The sequence below is a fragment of the Malaya genurostris genome, chromosome 2 (genome assembly GCF_030247185.1).
Source record: "Malaya genurostris strain Urasoe2022 chromosome 2, Malgen_1.1, whole genome shotgun sequence".
Lineage (NCBI taxonomy): Eukaryota > Metazoa > Arthropoda > Insecta > Diptera > Culicidae > Malaya > Malaya genurostris.
Genome location: NC_080571.1, coordinates 345,015,889 through 345,037,902, shown reverse-complemented (window position 1 = coordinate 345,037,902; position 22,014 = coordinate 345,015,889). Strand labels below are relative to the sequence as shown.

Below are 22,014 nucleotides of genomic sequence, written 5' to 3'. Positions count from 1 at the left end.
TCTAGCCAGTGCCTTCCCTCCATGTTTGAGCAGCTCGCCTGGCAACTGGTCATTGCCAGCGGCTTTGTTGTTCCTCAGCTTGCCGATCTCCTCACTTATCTCCGACAGATCATGGGCTGGGAATCTGTCGTCGGCTGAGCGTGCACCCAGATTGATTCCTGTACCGTTCTCTGTATCTTGTGCTTCGCCATTCAAATGCTCGTCATTGCGTTCCTGTGCGACGAGTATTGTGCACCGTCGATAGTTTTGAGCGCATACCAACCGCGACAAGGTAGTGGTCAGAATCAATATTGGTAAAGTGCAGACATTGATGACGGCGGAGAAGAATCGCCCGTCGATGAGAACGTGGTCGATTTGATTTTCCGTATGTTGATCAGGTGATCTTCAGGCCCCTCAACCCTCGCAGGAGGAAAATGGAAGCTCCTCTCCCCCTAGAAAAAGGGTGACAACGAGATCCAACTCAAAAAAAAATATATTTAAAAAATCGGCTCAATCGGCCACGTGAAGCTTGTACGCAAATAGGCCTGAATAAAAAATATCTTTTAAATAAAAAAATAAATAAAATGATCAAACGCTCAGTTTTAGCAGAAGACACTGAATAGATTGATTATGGAACGGATTCATTTTCGGATACACATACAACTCGGATCAGTTTTGTTGAATAACTTTATTTACTGCCAGCTTCATTTAAATATATTATACATTTATCCGCAAGCCGCAGAGCAGTAGGTAGACTGTGTGTCCCTTCGTAAATGTCAACGCTGTTACCCAGACATAATCATAAATACATAATCCTTTATTAATAGGGGTAGCATTTCGTAATAATGTTTTCTATATTCTTCTTCTCTAGCATGCTAGTGATGGATCTAAAAAGGTGCTAGTAGACGCCAAAGCACACAGTACGCCTTTCGTGTGTTCCCTAGCTTTTATTCATTTCAAAATTTTGCTCTGCAAACGCATAATGGCCGCATACGGAAATGTTGTTTCTATCTGTTTTTTCGTTCCAGGAACTACGAAACTACGCTGCCGAATGCGGCCAACCGAAAGTTTTTCGCGTTTAATCTGATCTGCAAAAAAAAATGTTTGCTTGTTGCACTTATTGCGGTTCCAGTTCCAGTTGTACCCTAACCATTGACCTCTCGAGAATGCCGCGCACTTGGTTTCGAAGTCTGCTCCGCTGTCGTTCGATCAGGAGCTCTTCAGGGCAGCAATGGTAGTTTAGAAAATATTATTAACAGAGATAAAACACAGCATGCTAATGGCTTAGTTGGAAATTAAAAGAATCATTTAAAAACAAAACAATATTGGCATCGCAATTGCAACGTGGTGATAGGAGTTTCACAGATATTAGGGCCCGCTTTTTTTCTCTTTTCTTCTTTAAAGTTATATGTACACCGTTAGTGTGTCAACCGGTTGCGGTTGTAGGTATAGATTGAAATTTAAAACGATAGGTTCAATATCAATCGAGAGTGACGATGAGAACAAATAAAATGGTTTACCGTTGCTGTTGGTAGATTGGAATGTTCTGCGGTGAACTGGTAGCGGTATTGATCGTGAGAGGACCTCCCGGTGGTATTATTCCTAGCATATGATGATGCTGAAGATGATGGGTTCCGAAACCACCACCACCACCGCCTGGGGCCATTCCTGGAGGCATCTGAATGTACGGTGGAAGGGTGGTGCTTTGAAATGGTGGCAAGGAAGTCATCTGACTGTGATTCTGGTGAGGATTCATACTATTAGGTGGCGGTGCCGTTGCGGTCGGTTGTTGTGGAGGAGCTGGAACATTCACTGGTACTGGTGGTGCGGATTGTGGTAGTTGCTGTGGCTGCGGCTGAGGTGGCACGTAGTTTGCATAATTACCAGCAAGCTGCGGTTGTTGTTGCGTTGCTGTTGCTGCTACTGCTGCTGGTGGTGGTGGCGGACGTACAGCAGACTGGTTTGTGACTCCTGCTGCCCCCATTGGCATTTGTTGTTGAACTAGAGAAGATGGTGCCGAACTTACCGTGGGGGGCGGTGATGTGGGATTCGAGAAATTTGGTGGCAATGACGATTGCATATGACTCATATTCATTACCGTGTGGGGAGCTATGTTAGTTGCAGGTGGATGCTGTTGCTGTTGTTGTTGTTGTTGTTGGTGTTGGGGTGGTCCCATCAGCTGCGATGGAATCGTCATATTGGGCATATGTTGAGACTGTTGTTGCTGATGTTGCTGAGGATGCATATTGGGTCCAACCTGAGGTTGATGGACATGAGTTTGCATTGCGACACCAGGAGCTGCACTCATCGGTAGCTGATGAGAAGGTAAACTAGCTGGTCCAGTTTGGGACATTGTTGGCATTGCTTGCTGTGGGGGTGGAAACTGTGGTACAGAACTGACATTCATTTGTCCTAGATCATGCCGCAATTGAGGCATTCCGTATGGTGGTACAGCTCCGGGCATTCCATTCATTGTAGGATACATGCCTGGCATATTCTGATTATACATCCCTGGCATGCTATACATTCCAGGCATGCCAGATGGTCCGGGGAAGCCCGGCATTCCATACCCTGTTGGACCGACTCCCATCATCATCGACCGATCGGGTTCTCTCATTAGCGTATGATAAAGATTGATCGCCTCGACCAAATCGCTGCTTAACTGTGTCAATTGCGCATGTTTCCTATCTACACGTTCCAGTTCCGTGTCGATCAATGGTCCCATCTGGTTTACCACTTGTTCCAACTGCAACATCTCCTCGGTATCCGCCGATGGATCCTCGGGATCTGCTTCATGCAGCAGGTGCAACAAACGATCAATTTTCTCCTCGTTTATCTCAATCGTTTGATCTTTGGCTGAACCATTTTCCTCTTCCTTTTTCTGCTCGTCGGAAAATTGCACATTCTTTTTGCTCTTGCCAGTCGATGATCCACCCACAGCGCCTTCCGGTTCGGCGTTCAGATCCGATGTGACGAAATTAGAGGGAAACAGCCCCTCCCCTCGCTGGTTCTGTCCCTTCCACCAATTTGGATCGCTGTCATCCAACACCATGATAATTTCACCCGCCTGAAACGTCAGCTCGTTGTCCTCGGCCGCCTCGAAGTCGTACAGGGCACGAACCTTAGAAAATAGAAAAGTCGTTTCAAATCATTATTTTCATGTTGTAGATTAAATAGAAAATAATACTGGGTGAGGATCTTGAATGTTTGCAAATGAAATAAAACGACACGAAATTAAAATACTATCACTTGAACCCAGGCCCGCATCCAGGATTTCGATTCGGGAGGGGCTCTCAGATAAAAAAAATGTTACTGAAGATTGCTTATGTACATAATTCTCGATGCGGTTTTTACCGGGATTATTAAGTATTTGTCACTGTGACCGAGAGAAGGTGATTGTATTACATTTCTGAACGTTTACTGTCAAGCCATTTCAGTCTATTTTCATGTCTAAAACCTTCCAAATGTCAATTTCTAGAGCACAAAAATCCACAAGACTTGTGATAGATTTTGATAAATGGCCCGAAATAAATCCCTTACTTCGATTCGTGGAGAACGGAAAACACCTTCTAAATTTATAGGTCATATAAGTTACTTTGGCTATACAGATTTCGGTATCAGGTTCCGGAAGAAGCGGTTTAAAATTCCATAATAAAAAAAACTGAAATCGATTTCTTATAGATGACTTTGTTGTATATAGGAAATTCTTTACAGTCGATTCTCGTTAAGAACGCACTCTGACGAAACATTCGCTGCGCGAATGTAAATAAAAGTACTGCCAACACTGTGAATAAAATGTAAATAGATAGATATATATTCATACGAATAAACGATAGAGAAGCTCTTTGCAATCCTGCTCGCTAGCGTATAACACGTATTTTATTTCCCCCAAAGTTAATATTTAACAGACTTGACGTTCCGGAACAGATAATAGCTCAAAGAGGCCAAATCAGGTGATCACGGTGAATGAGCAAGTAACTGGAACTCAAAACCGTTGATTTTAACCATGATAGCGATACTCACGTGTTTCATGTAAGGCCATTTCGCAGCGATTTCGGTATTTAATCACTCCCTTAATGCACGCTAATGCTTGTATTGAGGTAGTCCTCCAAACGTATACTATGACAATCCCAGAAAATCGGCATCATAATCTTTCCGACCCATTGGGCTTCGAAGCAGAACTTCAGTCCATTGTCGGGTAATCATTTTGTTATCTACTATATAAAAATTGATGCAGCCAAACATGTACACGAAGTGCACTTGCGCTCGTCTTTTTTGTCCCAAACATGTATGTGGGGGTCCAGCGGCAGGACGCTTTCTCATCTGCAGAATCTTGCCCAACTATGGTAAGCTCGCGTACTTTCTCTTTCCGGTCATCCAGTCAAATTTAGTGTCCTTTTATTATTGTCGTTTATTTTTCCCGGGATTTAACCTCCCCTCTGAGTAAGTACCTGCTTGAACCGTGCAAAGTGCACACTAGGGCAAGTGTGCTATACTAACAATTTTTGTGTACAATACAATGATTTTGGAGAAGTTTGATTACTATTAACAATTTAAATTTGTTTATTTTCAATTTTTTTCCAAAATGTCAATTTTTCACTTGTTTTACTTTACTATTGTGTATCTAACACTGAATTCAGAGCCTGGATTCTGGTTCGGCAATCTGAACTTATTTTCAGTTTCAAAATTTGGTTTCAGAACTCAGTTTCAAAATTTAGTTCCAGATTACAGGTTCAAAAATGATAACTATGACTCTGGAACTTAATCCAACTTCTGGATTCTGGAACTGGTTCCCTAACTAGAATTTGGAACTGAATTTATATGGAAGCTGAATCCAGAATTCTGATTTAGAACGTCAATTTCAGAATTCAGGAGCAAAATTACCAATATTTAATTCCTGAACTCAGTTTCGGGATACATTTCCAGAAATCAGAACCTACATGCTGGAACTTGGATTCTGGAACTAGATTATTTAGGTTCGGAATTCAAGTTCAGTTCTAGAACTTGATTCACAACACAATCGATCGAGATCAGCTATGGAAAATCATGTACGACTACGGATTTCCGGAGGTTGTTCAAGGCGATAAACTCGAGTCCCTTCGAAACTAGCAGAGGGCTATGATGGTGGCACATTGCTTTGTAGGCTGATGGACTACTTGGGTTCGATGATGATATTAACATTATATCACGCAACTTTGAGAAGATAGAAGAAATATACATCGAACATAAAACTAAAGCCATGCGGATAGGACTGGACATCAATGAGTCAAAGACAAAGTACCTGAAAAGCAGGGACTCGAGAGAAGATAGTGTCAGCCACCCATTACGAATTCTGATTGGCGGTGATCACCATCAGCAGCTCGTATAAGTGTGCATTATTGAAGCGATTGAAACTCGAGACAATGCGCCAATACATAAAAAGATCGCGTGAGTTCCATTTTGGAGTTCTGACCGCTACATCCGGAACCGAAAACCAGTAACCAGCAAGGTAAGTATGTAAGGCCATCAACTAATATTATCTACAAATTGGAACCGTTTTAATGCACGTTAAGAAGACTTTTTCTGTTCTTCGAAACAAGGGAGCCACCTCGGATCACTGCTTCTAATGCTATACGTGAATGATCTATAAAGTAAAGTGTTGTCAGCTTGTTTTTGTTACAGCGAAAGCCTATGAAGTTATATGACTCATCAAATGAAGTACTCAAAACTTCAACGATATTCACTGTCTCTAAAATGTTTACATTGAACTTTCACGCAGTATTCTGGTGTTCTTGAACACGGCATTCAATTTCCCTCTTCAACCAACATGTTTCGATGTTTCATGCAATTCAAAGACTTTTGGCATAAAAAAAATATTTTTGTCGTGAATACGACTTACTTTACTATGGGGTGCCTTTTCAAAATTAGCCATATGGAAGAATGGGCAGAAGTTAATCGTGAATATCTCGACTTGTATTAACGGTAGCAACATAATTCTTTCACCATTTCATCAAAAATATGATCAGGAATTGAGGATAATATTTTGAACAGTGTGAGATAACCACAAACAACTCAAAAATTAAGTTTTCTCAAACTTTGAAAACAACGCGGAAAACTCTTTACTTATGTTTGGCTTTTTCGCGCAAGGACGACGATTTTGAGGTAGTCAGGCACATATCTTCAACTGACTGCGTATAAAAGAGGAACCGTGGTCAAAAATCGATCATCATTCGTCATCTAACACTCGATGTGGATAGATGAATAACCTACTACGAATAATTTCGATTTGGTTTTATTTTTTATTCGCAGTTGTCTACCTACCCAAGCTATGCGTAAAAACCGCCATAGATCCGAGAAGGATCCAAAGGATGCTAAGCGTCTGAAGCCAAGTGATGCACAGGTAAACGACCGTTTGCTGAGTAAAAACCAATATGCTGATCTGCCAGTTGATGTCGAAGAGGAACTGCAGAAGAAGGAAAAAATGTCGCCTTTCTACCTGAAGGGCTTCCCACTGACACTGATCAGCAAAGGACTACAGGCAACAATCCGTTTATGTACTGAAGGCTACAAAATAACTGTTCCGGCTTTGAACCACTACAAAGGAGTGGAATGCTATCTGAAGCAGACAAAAGCGGAATACTTCACACACGATATTCCCGCCAACAAACCTATGAAGGTTGTACTTCGAGGACTACCCGACATGATGGAAGCCGAACTAAAGCAGGCACTGTCGGAGGCTGGACTAAAGCCTTTGATGGTGTTCAAAATGAAGCGACATAATACGGACAAAAAGTTTAGAGATCAACTGTACCTGATTCATCTGGAGAAGGGCTCCATCACCATGAGTCAATTGAAAACGATTAAATCGTTATTTCACATAATCATCGAATGGCAAAAGTATAAACCGGTACATCGGGATGTCACACAGTGCACGAACTGTTTGAAGTACGGTCATGGGGCGAGGAATTGCCACATGAAAAGTCGGGGCGGGAAATGTGCCGAATCACACAATACCAACGATTGCCTACTAGATGATATCGCTGTAAAATGTGTGAACTGTGATGGCGACCATCCATCTACTAGCAAATCGTGTCCCAAACGTGCTGAGTTCACAGGCGTCCCGCAAACAATCAACGCGCAAGAATGTTCCACAGAAGAATGAAGTTAATTTCCCACGGCTCCCACCGAAGAGGGATATTCCGAATTTGCCGCCACTTCCTCGCAGCAATCCAAAAGATTCAGCCGCTGGATCACAAAAAGAATCTTCCTCAAAAATCCCTCCTGGATGGGGTAATAATCAACCACAAGCAAAGGATGACTCTGGTGATTTATTTTCTGCTGAACAACTGATCGTCATTTTTGAAACAATGACAACAAAACTACGAAACTGCGGAACGCGGTTAGATCAAATCAACGCCTTAGGCAAATTCATCATCGAATATGCAATATAATGAGTTGATTATAGTAAATTGGAATGCTTGCTCACTCAGGAGCAAAACTGCTGAATTGTCCGACTTTCTTCAAGAGAAGAATGCCGATATTGCTATTTTAACTGAAACTCATCTTAAACCTGAAATTTCTATTTTTATTTCCAATTACAGGATTCACAGGCTCGACAGGACAACTACCAGAGGAGGGGGAGTTGCCATTGCCGTTAAACGATCCATTCAGCATAGGCTTCTGTCAGCCTTTAAATTGCAACTAATAGAAGCCATCGGAATTGAGATTACAACGACGATGGGACCCATCATCATCATTGCAGCGTACTGTCCCAAACAAACCAATCTTCGAGATGGTACGTGTGCATCATTGAAGCGAGATCTGGCTATGCTCACTCGACGACAGAACAAATTCATCATTGCTGGGGACCTGAAGGCACGGCATGAGCTGTGGGGAAACAGAAGACAGAATCGAAACGGATTCGTACTTGCCGAAGATTACGAAGCTGGACAATACAACATCTTCGCTCCGGATCAACCGAAGCGACTTTCCAGATCGGAAGTTCATTCCATTTTGGATATATTCATCAGCAACATCGCCATAGACAGCTCTCCGGTTGTCTTCTACGAGCTCTCTTCTGACCACTTTCCAGTAATATTGACGTTGGGATCTTCACCAGAAACAGTGCCTATTCAACCTCGGAGGAACTATTATCGCACCGATTGGGTCCAATTTCAACATATCGCCGACCAACTTATTAATTAAACAACGATTTGCCACTTGATTCCCCGATGGAAATCGATGCGGCCCTATCTTCCTTCCAGCATTCAATCACAGTCGCTCGTGATAGGACGGTTCCAGTACAACATATGCCGAGTTCCTCTCTTCAAATCGACAGTGTCACCAAGAAACTCATCCGACTTCGGAATATCTACCGGAGGCAGTATCAACGAACTGGCATCCTAGATAGGAAGACTACTTATAACAACTTAACTAGGATAATCCAGGAAAGGATATCTAAGCTTCGCAACAGGAACTTCCAGCAAAAGCTTCGAGAAATTCTCCCACATTCAAAGCCCTTCTGGTCCTTAACGAAGGTGCTTAAGAAAAAACCGAAGTCTATTCCTCCTCTGATGTCACCCCAGGACGCAGCTGAAGGAATACCTTTAATCACACCAGTAGAGAAGGCAAATGCGCTAGGCCAGTAGTTTGTGTGTTCTCACAATTTAGGACTTAACATTGTTAGTCCATATGAAAGAGCCGTTGCTGATAGCGTAGCTGAGGTTGACCAATCAGACAGCTTGGTTCCTGAGGAAAGTAGAGTCACTGCGAATGAGCTGATGGCTTTTGTGAAAAAATCCAAAAATATGAAGGCCCCCGGTTTCGACAACACATTCAACATTGAGCTGAAACATTTGAGTATTCGCTCATTTGTCTTCTTAGCTAAAATTTTTAACAGGTGCTGGGAGCTTGGTTACTTCCCTTCAATGTGGAAGTTAGCTAAAGTTATCCCAGTTTTGAAACCGGGGAAAGATCCTTCCTTTTCCAAGAGCTATCGGCCCATCAGCTTACTCTCTGCCCTATCCAAGCTGTTTGAAAAGTCAATACAAAGGCGAATTCTTGCTTTCGCAGATGAACAGGATATATTTCTAGAAGAACAGTTTGGGTTCCGGAAAGGAAGATCCACCATTCACCAACTCACAAGGGTTAACAACGTCATCCAGCAAAACAAATCAGTGTCCAAAACGACTGCCATGGCAATATTGGATATTGAAAAGGCATTCGATAATGTGTGGCACGATGGACTGGTGTTCAAACTGCATCGGTATAATTTTCCCATGTATCTTATTAAAATTATCAAAAATTATCTTGCAGATAGAGCATTCCAGGTTTCTCTGAATAATGCACTTTCAGAAAGATTTACTATTCCTGCTGGTGTACCCCAGGGAAGTATCCTAGGTCCCATCCTATACAACATTTTTACATCAGACATCCCACCTCTTCCGGGTGGTGGTGTTCTGTCACAATTTGCTGATGATACTGCCATCCTTTACAAAGGTCGTGCTCTGAAGAATAAACTACAGACAGGTCTGGACGCTCTAACTGAATATTTTACAAGCTGGAAAATTGTGATCAATGCAGCAAAAACTCAGGTCATCTTATTTCCACATTCAAGATCTCCAAAACTTGTTCCATCAGACGAATGCAGAATACGATTCGGTGATGAGGTCATCCAATGGTCCGACGAAGTTATCTATCTAGGACTCACCTTTGACAGACATCTGATATTCAGGTCACATGTTGACAAAATCGTTCAAAAATGCAGCATAATCATTAGGTCTCTGTATCCGCTGATTTGTAGAACATCTAAACTATGCCTGAAGAATCAGATGGCTGTCTATAAACAAATCATCTACCCCGCAATTGAATACGCAGTCCCTGTTTGGCGGGGCTGTGCACGAACACACAAACTTAGGCTTCAGCGCATTCAAAGTAAGATCTTAAAGATGATTCTAAATCTACCCCCTTGGACAAGGACTAGTGAAGTACATGAGATGGCCTCACTGGATATACTAGAACAAAAATTCGAACAATACTGCACGAAATTTGAAGAGAGGTGCTCAATCTCTGAAATACAAATAATTCAAAATTTGTATGTATTAGGTTAGGGATAGTTATAAGTAGGTAGATATTTTATTAATAATTAAAATAAATATTATGATTAAACATTAGTATGTAAAACAAGAGTAACTAAAACACCTAATATTAATAACGAATCGTATGAACAACAAAGATGAAAGGCCAAAGGGTCACTTGTACTGTAAAATGTTGATGTAATACACAAAAATAAGATTAATAAACAGATATTTATGCAAAAAAAATATGCAAAAATCGATCATTTCTTCTTGTGCGTTGGACGGAAGCAGACGTCGTGGGATTAGCGGCTTCGGAGAGTGCACCTTCTGCGTGGTTAAAAACCTCAAACTCTCAGGTCGCAACTCTCATTTGGACTTCAGTCGTCAGGTGGAGCAGTCGTCAATGAAAGGAGACCTTTTGCGTTGTACAAAACCTCAAACGCTCAGGTCGCAGAGCCAGTTTCCCTTTGAAGAAGATCGATTACATCATCCTGTTGGTGGTCGTTTGCATACAACGGGAAATGGACAACAATGTGGAACATTATGCAAAATCAGCCTTTCTAATGGCTTTAAATGTTACCTAATGAACTATGAAGATTGCTTCTTTGTAAATCAAAAATTAAAATCAGCAGTGCAGTGCTAATCTAAGATAATATGATCAGTTTTTTTTTGCAATTTTCACAGTTCTAAATTCGCAACAGTGTTCAAAATCGTTTATATCCAATCAGTGTTTAATATCTTAGAAAATTATACAATTGGGCCCTTCACGCACGCCTTCATAAGAGGTTCTTTCCAAAACCATGTAACTAATCTGTACTGTAGTTTGGGTGTATCGTTTCAAATTCTAGTAGTGTAAAAGGGCAAAACTTGCACAATTAACACAGTCGATCAACTAATTGATATTCCAAAGTATAAAGAAAGAGTGCAAGTTTTATTCGTATTCACGCTCAATTTTGAATTATTGGACCGCTAATAAGAAGATTTTCGTGTTATTCATTGTCACTTCTGATAACGAATCAAAATTTTCAATACTCGTCACCCTGTATTTCCAAACCCCGACATTGGATCTCGATGAATTAAATTGGATCATACGAGCCTAGGACTTGGACTCTTTATTTGAATTTTAACATTTTTCACGTTCTTACGGTGCTTTCGGAATCGTTATATTTGAAATATATATTTTTAGACAAATGATCAACCACTTTGCAAACTAGAAGAGCTTACTGAGTAGTTTAAAATCATTTGCTCCTTTTTCCACCGTCACATTTAAAACACATTCTTGAAATTTAATGTTTTAACACTCGTCACTCTGTAATTCCAGAACAGGAAATTGAATCCGAACTGTGGGACAATATGATAAGCGAAATGTAAAAAACGATATCTTTCCCTTAACACATTGAACTTAACTTCTTGTTGCAATTTCAAATTTCTTTGTTCTCTGCCAAGGAACAAAGGTATTAAAGGGCAAAAGTACACCTAGACGAATCATCAGATGTTTTATTTTTGTTTATCCGTGGACCCCTCCCGAAACGAAATCCGGGGCCTGCAGTAAATGTAGTGAACCATAGTTTTGTACGTTTTAGAATTTTTTGGTTATTATAAATACTCTTTTTTGTTTTGAATGTTTTTTGTAAGTTTCTTTGTGTTTCAAGGGTTTCGATGAGAATTGACATTGCTGATAGGACAGAAGAGTAAAATTAGGACTTCTTTACACTCTCCATAGAGTTCAGAAACATAATGTATAACCTATAACTCATGCAAACTGAACAACAAAATACTCTATACAAACCTTTCTAGGCTCCACTACCGGTGCCGCCGCAGCGAGCAGAGCAGTTGGGTATAACGAACTCTGCAAACGTAATAAGAAAACAGCATTAGCATTTTGCTTTAAACATTCAAACTTCAAAACCTACCCCAGCACTACTACCTCCTCCTCCACTAGACATCTTTGGCGATGGATTGCTGCTTCCCGATCCTCCACTTTTGGATTCCTTCAGAGACAGCTCAATGGCCTTTGCAATGTCATCCTCCTCTTGCTGACTAGAGACCACGTTCGGATTCGTGCTCATCGGAATTTCCCTCTTGGGAGTCACCGAAGGATCACTAAAATCTTGTCCCTCGGAACGCAACTTTTGATACAGTGTCGGAATCAGATTGAGCTGCGGATCACTTTTGAACTCGGACTCTGCCCACTTTTTCAAGCAGAGTTTTAGACGCTGCGTGAGAAAAAACGAAAATAGGATTGTTAAATGATGTCATTGCGTAGAACACACACACTACTACTAACCGTGTTTACTTTCGATTGGCTCTTTTGGAGTAACTTCTTGAATTCGGTTTCGAAGTTTCGTGAGGCCACCTCCAGATGGAACTGTTTGCCACAGTTGCTAACGCATGCATCCAGTAGCTAAGGAGGGAAGGAAAAAAACGGCATTAATGTTAGGCTGCTTCGAACGTTGCCCGTTGGAACTTACCGTAATGGCCTGCATAACCACGTGTGGATCGTTGTGATTAAGCCGTTTCACGATGACCGAGAGACAGTCTTTGGAGGTGACTGCACCGTTCGTCACTTTGTCGCAAACTTCCATGATCAGACCCCATTTCTCCTGGGTGTTGGTGTCACTGGTGGCTTTTTCTGCAAGTACAGAGATTCTTTGAGAACGGGTTTTCATCAACTAATAAGAGTAAATGAATGTGTGTTATTCTGAGTAGCCCTCCTCTTGAATACATTGTAGCAAATTCTAGTGTTACAATTCCAAATTTTATCTTATTGAAAGGGAACACCGTACATGTTTACTCGGTACAGTCTGTGTTACCAAGACATCTCCTATAATCATGATTTGGATGGCATCATTACGAATGCAATTTTGAAAGAAAATTTGTCCATTCAATGTATTTTTTAGCTTATCGGGGACGATCAATATACTGGTTTGAAAGTACACACGCAATCATTACCGACTGAACTACGTTGCCTTGTAATTATCATTAATTGTGACTTCGAAACCGGAACACAATTCAGGAATTTTGTATGGGATCACAAGTCCTTTCATTTGAATCTGAGGTTGTAAAAATCGGTTCATCCTACAAATTGGAGATTTACAGTTTGTAGTACACGGTCACTTTTTTTCGATACTTCCGGAATCTGAAACGAAGATCCGATACCAAAAATCAATGTATTTGGTCATCAAAGAAAAGCTATTTATTTGACACGCCCTTGAAAATGAAATTTTTATACCTATCAGTTTATAATTCTGGAACCGGAAGTCGTATCCGGATAAAATTTAGTAGGATTATTTGGGGTTTAAAGATGTAACTTGTTTAGTTCATTTTGCACATTTTAACCCGTAACTCCCGGACCGGAAGTCGGATCCATATGAAATCCTATGGGACTATAAGACCTTTAATTTGAATCTTTGTTGAAGAGAATCGGTTGAGCGGTCTCTGAGAAAATCGAGTGTACTTTTTTTTCATTTTTGCACATTTTACACCGTTACTCCTGAACCGGAAGTCCGATCGTGGTAAAATTCAATAGCCACCTATGGGACCAAGAGACATTTCATTTGAATCTAAGTTTGTGAAAATCGGTCCAGCCATTTCTGAGAATATCGAGTGCACACACACACAGACTTTTGCTCAATTTGTCGAGCTAAGTCGAATGGTATATGACATTCGGCCCTCCGGGCCTCGGTTAAAAATTCGGGTTTCACAATAACCTTTCTATATGAGAAAGGTAAAATCTGATATAACGGAATAAACGGACATATCGCTACCGTTGCTTTAGAGGATCGTAAAAGCGTCAATTCTGATTGGTATACAATCATTTTTTGCCAGATATTTTTCGTGAAATAACGCAAGACGCAAAATCATTCTTCATCAAGATAATCCAAGCTCTCACACATCGGCTCAAACGACCGAATATTTGAGCATACAAAACGTCGAATTGATGGACCACCACCCGCTGTATAATCCTGGCTTGGCACTTAACCATTCATATATATAGGAAAAAGGCAAAACAACAACAGGGTGGGCCATTTAAAGTGGAAGCATTTGTTTCTAAATGAAATATATGAAAAAAAAAATTATTCATTTTCATTTCGATCATAATTTATTTTGGTTCAAGAAGATATGTTAGAGCTGTTTTTTGAAAATGATTTCGCGTAAATGCCCACCTTTGGCCTTGAGTACAAAACGTGCCCTCTTTTCGGCGTTTTCCATCGGTTTGACCAACGTGTCGGTCGATATGGCGTCGGTTTAACGTCGTATGTTTGTCTTTGAGTTAGGCTAGGGTTTTGGCTTACCATATTTTATATTTCAAATAGACCCACAAAAAATCTGGTTAACAGGCGTCAAATCGTCGTAACAAATTGATCGTTAGTCGAGCTGTATGGTATGTTGCACCGTCCTGTTGAAACCAGTAGCCATTCAAACCGTTTTCACGAACAATGGGCATAGCAAAATCATTTATCATGGCTCGATAACAAACGCCATTAACAGTTTTCGTTGCTCAATCATAGTCTTGGAACAAATAGGGACCATATCCGCACGAACACCACACCAAACTGTAACTTTTTTGGTCGTACAGAGTCGCTGTTTCTCAATCAATTCTTTTTTTGATGTGGAACACATCTTTAATTTCTATATAGAGGTGCAAATCAGAAAGTCAAGGAAAAATACTCGTAGAAATGTGGTCAGGTTTTAAACACTTACAGCTCAGTATATTTTGTATCAATTATTAATATTATTTCATTATTTGATTGGAAATATTTCTAGGATTCGATTTGAATGTATCAAGCCACGTATTTTCAATTGTAAATGATTGAAGTTTTGATTAGTAGCAAGTCCTACGCGTAGAATGTTAGAGGTAGGTTGTTGCTAGACAGCAAGACAAAAAGTGCCATAAAACGATTTGAAGCTTTAATTGGTATGCTCTGATCTTGTGTCATGCAAGCTCGGATGAAATTCCATGTTATGTCGTTTCGCCTGAGAAATTGCCAACTACCCCAGGGTAAATTTTGAGTGCTTAAGATTAATTACTAATTTATATAAGATGAACTCGATTGATAATGAGGAAAAATAAATCGCAGAATGGTAGAGAAACTTAACGCTATAAAAATAATTTCTTGCATACAACACAAGCTTGGCGAAGAGAAGCTTTAATATCAAAATCGTATCGCAGGGTATAATTGCAAACATTTGGGATATTGGTGTAATTTCGTCGGCTAAAAAACAAACAATGTTCGGTGTTGATTCCTAATCAAGATCAATCTAAGCAGACTCTCGTGCAATTACAATTGATTGAACTGTTTGATTGTAGATCGTTAGAAATTTTGGTTGCCTTGTTCCACATCAATGGCTCGAACAACCCCATGGGGCTGATCCTTATAGTTTTTTTAATTTTGTTTATCAATGCATCCATTTAACGTCCAAAACTCTCAAATTGTTTGTTACATTTTACTTTACAAGAGATGTGAGCAGTTATTGTGGCCCTACATAATAAAGGCTATTTAAAGCGAAAAATTGCTTCTAAGTGTAATATTTCTTAACAGTTTATCCGTGTTGTAAGCAAGAAAAATCGTTCTCTCACAGGCACCAAAATCGAATAACGAAAGAATAATTGCATAGATTGATTGAAAGAATGCCCAGAATATGTACGGCTATTATACGAATATTTCGAAGCATTAAAAATATAAATAAAAACTTGGAGTAGGTAATCCCAGAAACATCACCGCGAGATTGACGCAGAACTGCATTCCAAATGTGTATAGATAGCAATTGATTTGATACCGTTTGACCGTTTAAAATTTGTAGTATTGAAAAGGGCTATTCCGTTTCAAAAGATTGCGTTTGTATTTTATTCTCTCTGTGACGCTTAACGCGTTCCGCAATTGACATGGCGGGCAGCATTCAGTTCTTCAATCGATTCTCTTCAATACAAAAAGCTCAGTATAACCACCGTCAGTTGATCTCTTGAAGTAACAAAATATCTCTTTCAATAGTGTGAGAGCGGCCTTCAAATGAGATTTATGTAAACATTCGAATTGGTTCAAGATAATAGATGAAAGACATACCAGGTAGCTGAAATATCAATTACAGAATATACATAAATTAATAGTTTCCTCCTTCAGTTTTCATTTTTAATACTTTACTCAATTTATAATTCTATTCATTCGAACTTGCTCACTACCAAGAACGAAGACAATGAAGGAGCTAGACTACTTGGCACTTGAAACTGAGCAAGCAAAACTTCAAATGAGTAGGTACGATTATTCAACTGACGATGAATTCTGGGAGCTTCACTTGAAAATGGCACAAATGAATTTGTATCGATATACTGAGAATCAGTGACCATAAATTTCATTTTCATTTGATATTATTCGATTGAAACTGAAATTTTACCGCACTAATTTAGCTACGTTCAAGCTTTCACCAATCTTTTACAAAGATCAAACTAAACGATTGACTACATTTCTTTTATATATTCAAAATAACTGCTTTAAGTGCAAAGTTTTTCGAAATGAAACAGTTCGATATGAAATTGTCATAATGTTATTTGGGATTTTTTCTAGTCGCTAAAGGTGCCATATTGTGGAACTTTCTCACATATTGAACACTGCTCGGTGCATTTTTCTTGAACTCAAAAGAACTTAATGTTGGTTTTATTTGCATTCGTTTCATGCGCAGTCCGCACTGCGAACGGTTCACCATACTGATTATTTCATTAGATTTTTTCTAAACGAATTATTTTTACTTTCGATTTGCCTATTTCGAAGAAAAATAGTTCTCATAGTCCTTTGGGAAACCCTTAGAATGGCCGATTAATTCATTTTTCTGTGTCACTCACATTTCGGTGTATTTTTCTCGAATGCGAACGACCAGCAGAGATGGCATTTCACTAGAGTGATACACCAGGGCGTAGGTTTCAATTATACACTGCGGATACATTTGCTCCGCTCCACACAGAGAGAAAAGCGCACTTCTTCTCAGTGTCCAGACAGACAGACTTTGAGTGCGTGCTTGTGTTGAAAGAAGCTGGTTCGAGAGAATAACATTCTCTTCGCACGAATCGCTCTCACGTGCTCTCGCCTAAATATACCCAAGTGATCACTGGCGCGTGATGGTGAGCGAACACTTCTGTGAACTTCAATTAATAGAGGGTAGATCTGGCCTTGCTATTAAAAATTTTCAATGAAAACCGAAAATTTAACGATGAATTGTTTTATTTTGCTGATTTTGTGTGTCCCACGCTTCTTCTACGCAAACCATACACCAGAGTGCTCACCGGTGTGTACACCTCTGTGAAAGTATCTGCATCCACCTCAGAGAATTTATTAGCTCTGCTCTAGCACTTTGGTGCGATTCAGTGGAGGAGATAAAAGGAAATAAACAAACGCACTCATGATGCGTGCACACTTTATACAACAGTGGTGTATATATGTGAAAGAGAAGAGCTCTCGTTGAAGTTGTTAGTGCGAGGGGAGAAATTTTGCTTGCTCTTCGTCACACAGAGGAGATGGACATCTCTGACGACCAGCAGCTGGATGATGACGCATTCGCTCATATATTTCAATATTTCATTTATTTCCATATTTCTGTGAAAGAAAATATCAAAACGCTGTACGGGACTCATTTCTGACATTTAGAAAGACAAAATTGTCAGAGGAGAGAGAGATAACTTCAAGTGCAATCTGAACCTTTCGATTTGAGATGTCGCCAAAATAGGTTCGTTCGTCCAACAGACCATGAAGCGGTCCGGATTTGATGTCATCAAAGTTAAGAAGGCGTCTAACTGCACTGGTAAACAGAATACTGTGGTCAAACTCCGCGCCAGGAAGCTGTACCGCGAGTGATTGGTGGTAGATTTCGTAATGGACGAATGAGACGTGCATTACCAAGCAGATGTCCGGTCTAAGAAGAAGAAGGTCGAATAATTTGCCATGAAATACATGGTATGGCAGGCCGTACATAACGCCCGGTACCATCAACGGCCAAATATAGAAAAAAAAATGTCTTAACAAGTGTCTGCTGCCCGTCCTCCGGTCCCACTAAAATGGAACACTGTTCTGGTCAGATCTGACATCGTGTCGTTGCGCAAAACCGGTGACGGAATAGTACGAAACCAAAGTTGTTGTTTTTATACCCGTCAGAACCGCTCTCAATAAAAAAAACTTCTGGGTGATTATAAAGCGAAACTTTCGGAAAACTGAAAAGTACTCTAAAACAGACAACTATTTGAAGAAATAGTTAATGAAAGTGTATAAGAGAAATATGGCACTGAATTTGAAGGGTAGTGTTAATTACAAGTTGCGGACATTTACTTTAGAACAGGTTGAATAAATCAACTTTGCCAAGGCACAGCTAATGTTTGTTTATTTTAGGTTAATCGCTCGTTTATTACAATCAGGTGGTAAGATATCAATAAGACATCTACCATCAAAAACAATTGTACTTCTACTTCGGCCCAACCAACCCTCGCACCAAACAAAGATGTTTAATGGACGAGGGCGTGAACAGTGAACCGTTACGCCTTTTGTAATAGATTTTATATAACATTTTAATTGCACTAGAAATAAATCATAGCCCGCTTCTGTTTACCTTTAGGGGTTTGAGCCGTGTAAATGTAATTATTAGACAGCAAGATTTTAGATTGGAGGATGAAATTCAATAAATATAATTTAATAAATATTTAATTCTTATAAGGTTTAAATATTAAAATCTCCTTTGCTTCGAATAGTCTTTAGATAGAAAATATAGATTTTTTGGCTAGACACTAAAACTATCGCACAAAATTCAAAAACGAAAATCTGTATAAAATGTTTAAAACGACGAATATAACAATGAGAGACTCTCTTTGTTTATTTTCTCTTTCGGTTATTGCGAAACATTCCTGCTTTTTTCGGTAATTTCTTCAATTCACAATCAAAGATGATAGCTCTAGTTGTTATTATTAGTAAATAATTGGAGTGAAGGATTGCTATGAGTACCGTAATAATCGAAAGAGAAAGTAAACAAAGAGAATCTCTTATTGTTACATTCGTCGTTTTAAACATTTCATACAGAAATCTTCATAATTCAAACGTTCTGTACAGACGCGATGCTGCTTCTTTTCAATTGAAAGGTCGCTATGGCGGGTTTTATATTCTCATTGCGCGAAAGCTTTAATTACACATTTTGTCGATTTGAGTCAAGGTTAACAGTGATTCAGTTCCAGAATAAGAAAGAGCATACAAAAATCCCGAAATAAAATCTCAATCCTTTTATCAACTGACAGAAGTAAATCCGTCGAAGTCTGTTGAGTTTAGACCAAGTTTAGCATTTGATAACGTGACCTTAAAAGACCTTATTTAATTTTTTGATTAACAACCAGACTGTGTCTGCAGCACTCCGAGCAGTCAACTTTGAAGTACTTTCTGGCTGTGTATAATACAAATACATGAACACCGAGTGACTAATTCATTGGGTCAATTAAAAAAAACAGTAACTGATGTAGGTACTTTTCAAGGAAGTTTCGCTGGAGAATTCACATAGCTTATCACTTCAGTGCCGTACGCATTCGATAAGCCACTGTTTCTCATTCGAACAAACATTGTAGCAAGTGATGGAATACTTTCGCCAGAATCGAAGCGTACAGCTAATCGCTTCAATGCCTTTTTCAATCAATTGCAATAGCAAAGCCACGAACAAAATAGAAAGAAAAAAAAACATTGCAAGGAATAATCATTCAAATCACTTTCGTTTGTCTAATAATGTCAATACTCCTGTATGTGTATTATTTGACAAACTACAGTTTTACGACCTTATCTTCCACTACAAAGCATCGACAATCGGTCGAACACTAACTTAATTATAGAAGCATGAAAAAATCAAAAATTTTAACCGATATCTGTAAACATTTATATGGCTTCTACCAGGAACTGATCATCGAATCATTCCATTATTTTTTTTTTGTTATTTGCATCATGTAATAAAATGTTTGTCCCCTTCCACTGAGCACTCGTAACACGGAAGAGCTTACCTATATCTGTAGCCAGTGATGAGTTTCCCAGGATCCCCATGGTGGTGACACTTCCGGTATCGACACTTATTCAACCTTCAAACGTTGCAATACACAAAGGTGTGTCGGAGACCGACCAGGTACCTTCCTTGAACAGAATTTCAGTACCGCCCAGATATTTCCCCCGTGTCCAAGTATTGTACCAGCGAAAGCAAAATAGTAACCACCAACTAATTCCACCGCAGTTTCTTCGTACTTCGTGTCCCGTGCAACACCTTTGTGTCGATATCGAATATTTTTCTGTGCGAGTGCGTTTTTTGTCACAAACTGCGCACCGACCGATACCACGTAACGCAAACTACACGATTCAAGTGATTTTAGAAGACAAGTAAACAGATTTCAACATAAATAATCAAATTTAATCACAAATTTACGGCCGTAACTTCAATGATAAAGGGTTTTTTCTTTATGACTTTCCTTGAAAAATCGACGTCGACGAGGAATGATGAATCAAATCAAAAACTGCTCGAATCGATATGTCAATCAGCCAGGGTTGGTACATGTGACTGGAGAATAATTCCTACACTGAACAAAAGGTGAACCTTTGTAAAGTTGATGAGCCGATCTCTGCTAAATACTTCAATAAATCAGTAGCTGTATGTAAAAACTTCTTTATGCATTTCTCTCACAATTCACACCAGAATGTACTGATAATAATAGTCAAATTATGTAAAAAAAACACTTTAATTTAATGTACTCTACCATATCAAGCAAAAAAAAAACAATGATATTTATGCTCATTTTCACTTAAATCAAACATGTTTCGATTCGATAAAATATGTTTTGCTATTGAATTATCCTGCGAGCAAGGATCACTTTTATCGTATCACAATACACTCTCTTACTACTCTTCCTACGATTCAATCATTGAGAGACAGATATCGTCATTAGGAGCCTTCGAAAGGTGATACGTGAAACCTCTTGGTAAAATTTTCGAATGCTTTCAGCTACGCTGCCGGAGGAAACCGTTTGGTAGTCGAACACAAAAGGGTATTGAAGGCTGAGCACCCTCGGATAGTTGGTTTAAATGAGGTCTACAATGACAAATTTGGTGTATCTCAATTGATCTACAGTCCAAGTGTCGAGCCGCACACAATGAAAATTTGAACTAGAGGTGATCTCTATGCAAAGCGGGTAAAGGAAAACGCAAATATATATATGGCTGTTTTGAATCATTTATTGAAATGTGTTTTTTGAGTATCCGTGTGATTTATTAACGTTTAACTTGTTACAGAAACTCGACTCACTAGAATGATTATTAACCAAAAAGATCATAACCTTAGGATATTACAAACCAAGAACATCCTGTTCGAGGGCATTTGGCACTGTGAACATGTCTCAATTTTATCTCACAAACTTGCGTAGAAAGTACCACAGACTAACAGACATGACAATATGAGTAAATTCTTATAAAAATAATTTTTCGTGATGCACTAGTTCCACCTATATTGAACTGCGCGAACTATTTACTATCGGTACACCCCTTGTGTTATGTAAAAGTTTTTTTACTAGTTGGTCTCCCCTCGTTTGTCAACACCGATCGGCTGACAGACAGGATATTTTGGATAGGGTAACGTGGTGCCATCATGACATATGCGAGTACTGTCCCAACTAAAGGAATATTCGAAATGACCGTTAAAATGATTGAAGAATCTAATTTGAGTGTCCTGTCTGTTAGTCTGTGAAAGTACTACGATCTACAATTTCATGACCTGAATGATTCTATTGTAAGATTAATAAATTTAAAAAACAAATAAGTAAACAAATTTGCGGTACGCATTGAACGACAATCATTTTGTCGTGAACACGACTTACTTTACTATGGGGCGCCTTTTTGTACAAAAATGCGTGGAACTTATTCGTGAATATCTCTTGTTGTATTTAACGCAGCAAAATAATTTTCTCTTCATATCATCAGATATATGTATGTAT

General features: G+C 39.4%; 1 protein-coding gene across 1 annotated transcript; it reads right to left on the bottom strand.

Annotated features, from left to right (window-relative positions):
• Window positions 1-652: 652 nt before the first annotated feature.
• Window positions 653-20,532, bottom strand: LOC131431945 (signal transducing adapter molecule 1-like). Its single transcript, XM_058597925.1, has 7 exons — window positions 20,044-20,532; window positions 12,506-12,666; window positions 12,322-12,438; window positions 11,948-12,250; window positions 11,824-11,883; window positions 1,500-3,100; window positions 653-1,197 (listed from the first exon to the last, which is right to left on the bottom strand). The coding sequence occupies exons 1-7, from the start codon at window positions 20,081-20,083 to the stop codon at window positions 1,125-1,127; spliced, it is 2,355 nt and encodes a 784-aa protein (XP_058453908.1). The 5' UTR covers window positions 20,084-20,532; the 3' UTR covers window positions 653-1,124.
• Window positions 20,533-22,014: the final 1,482 nt, after the last annotated feature.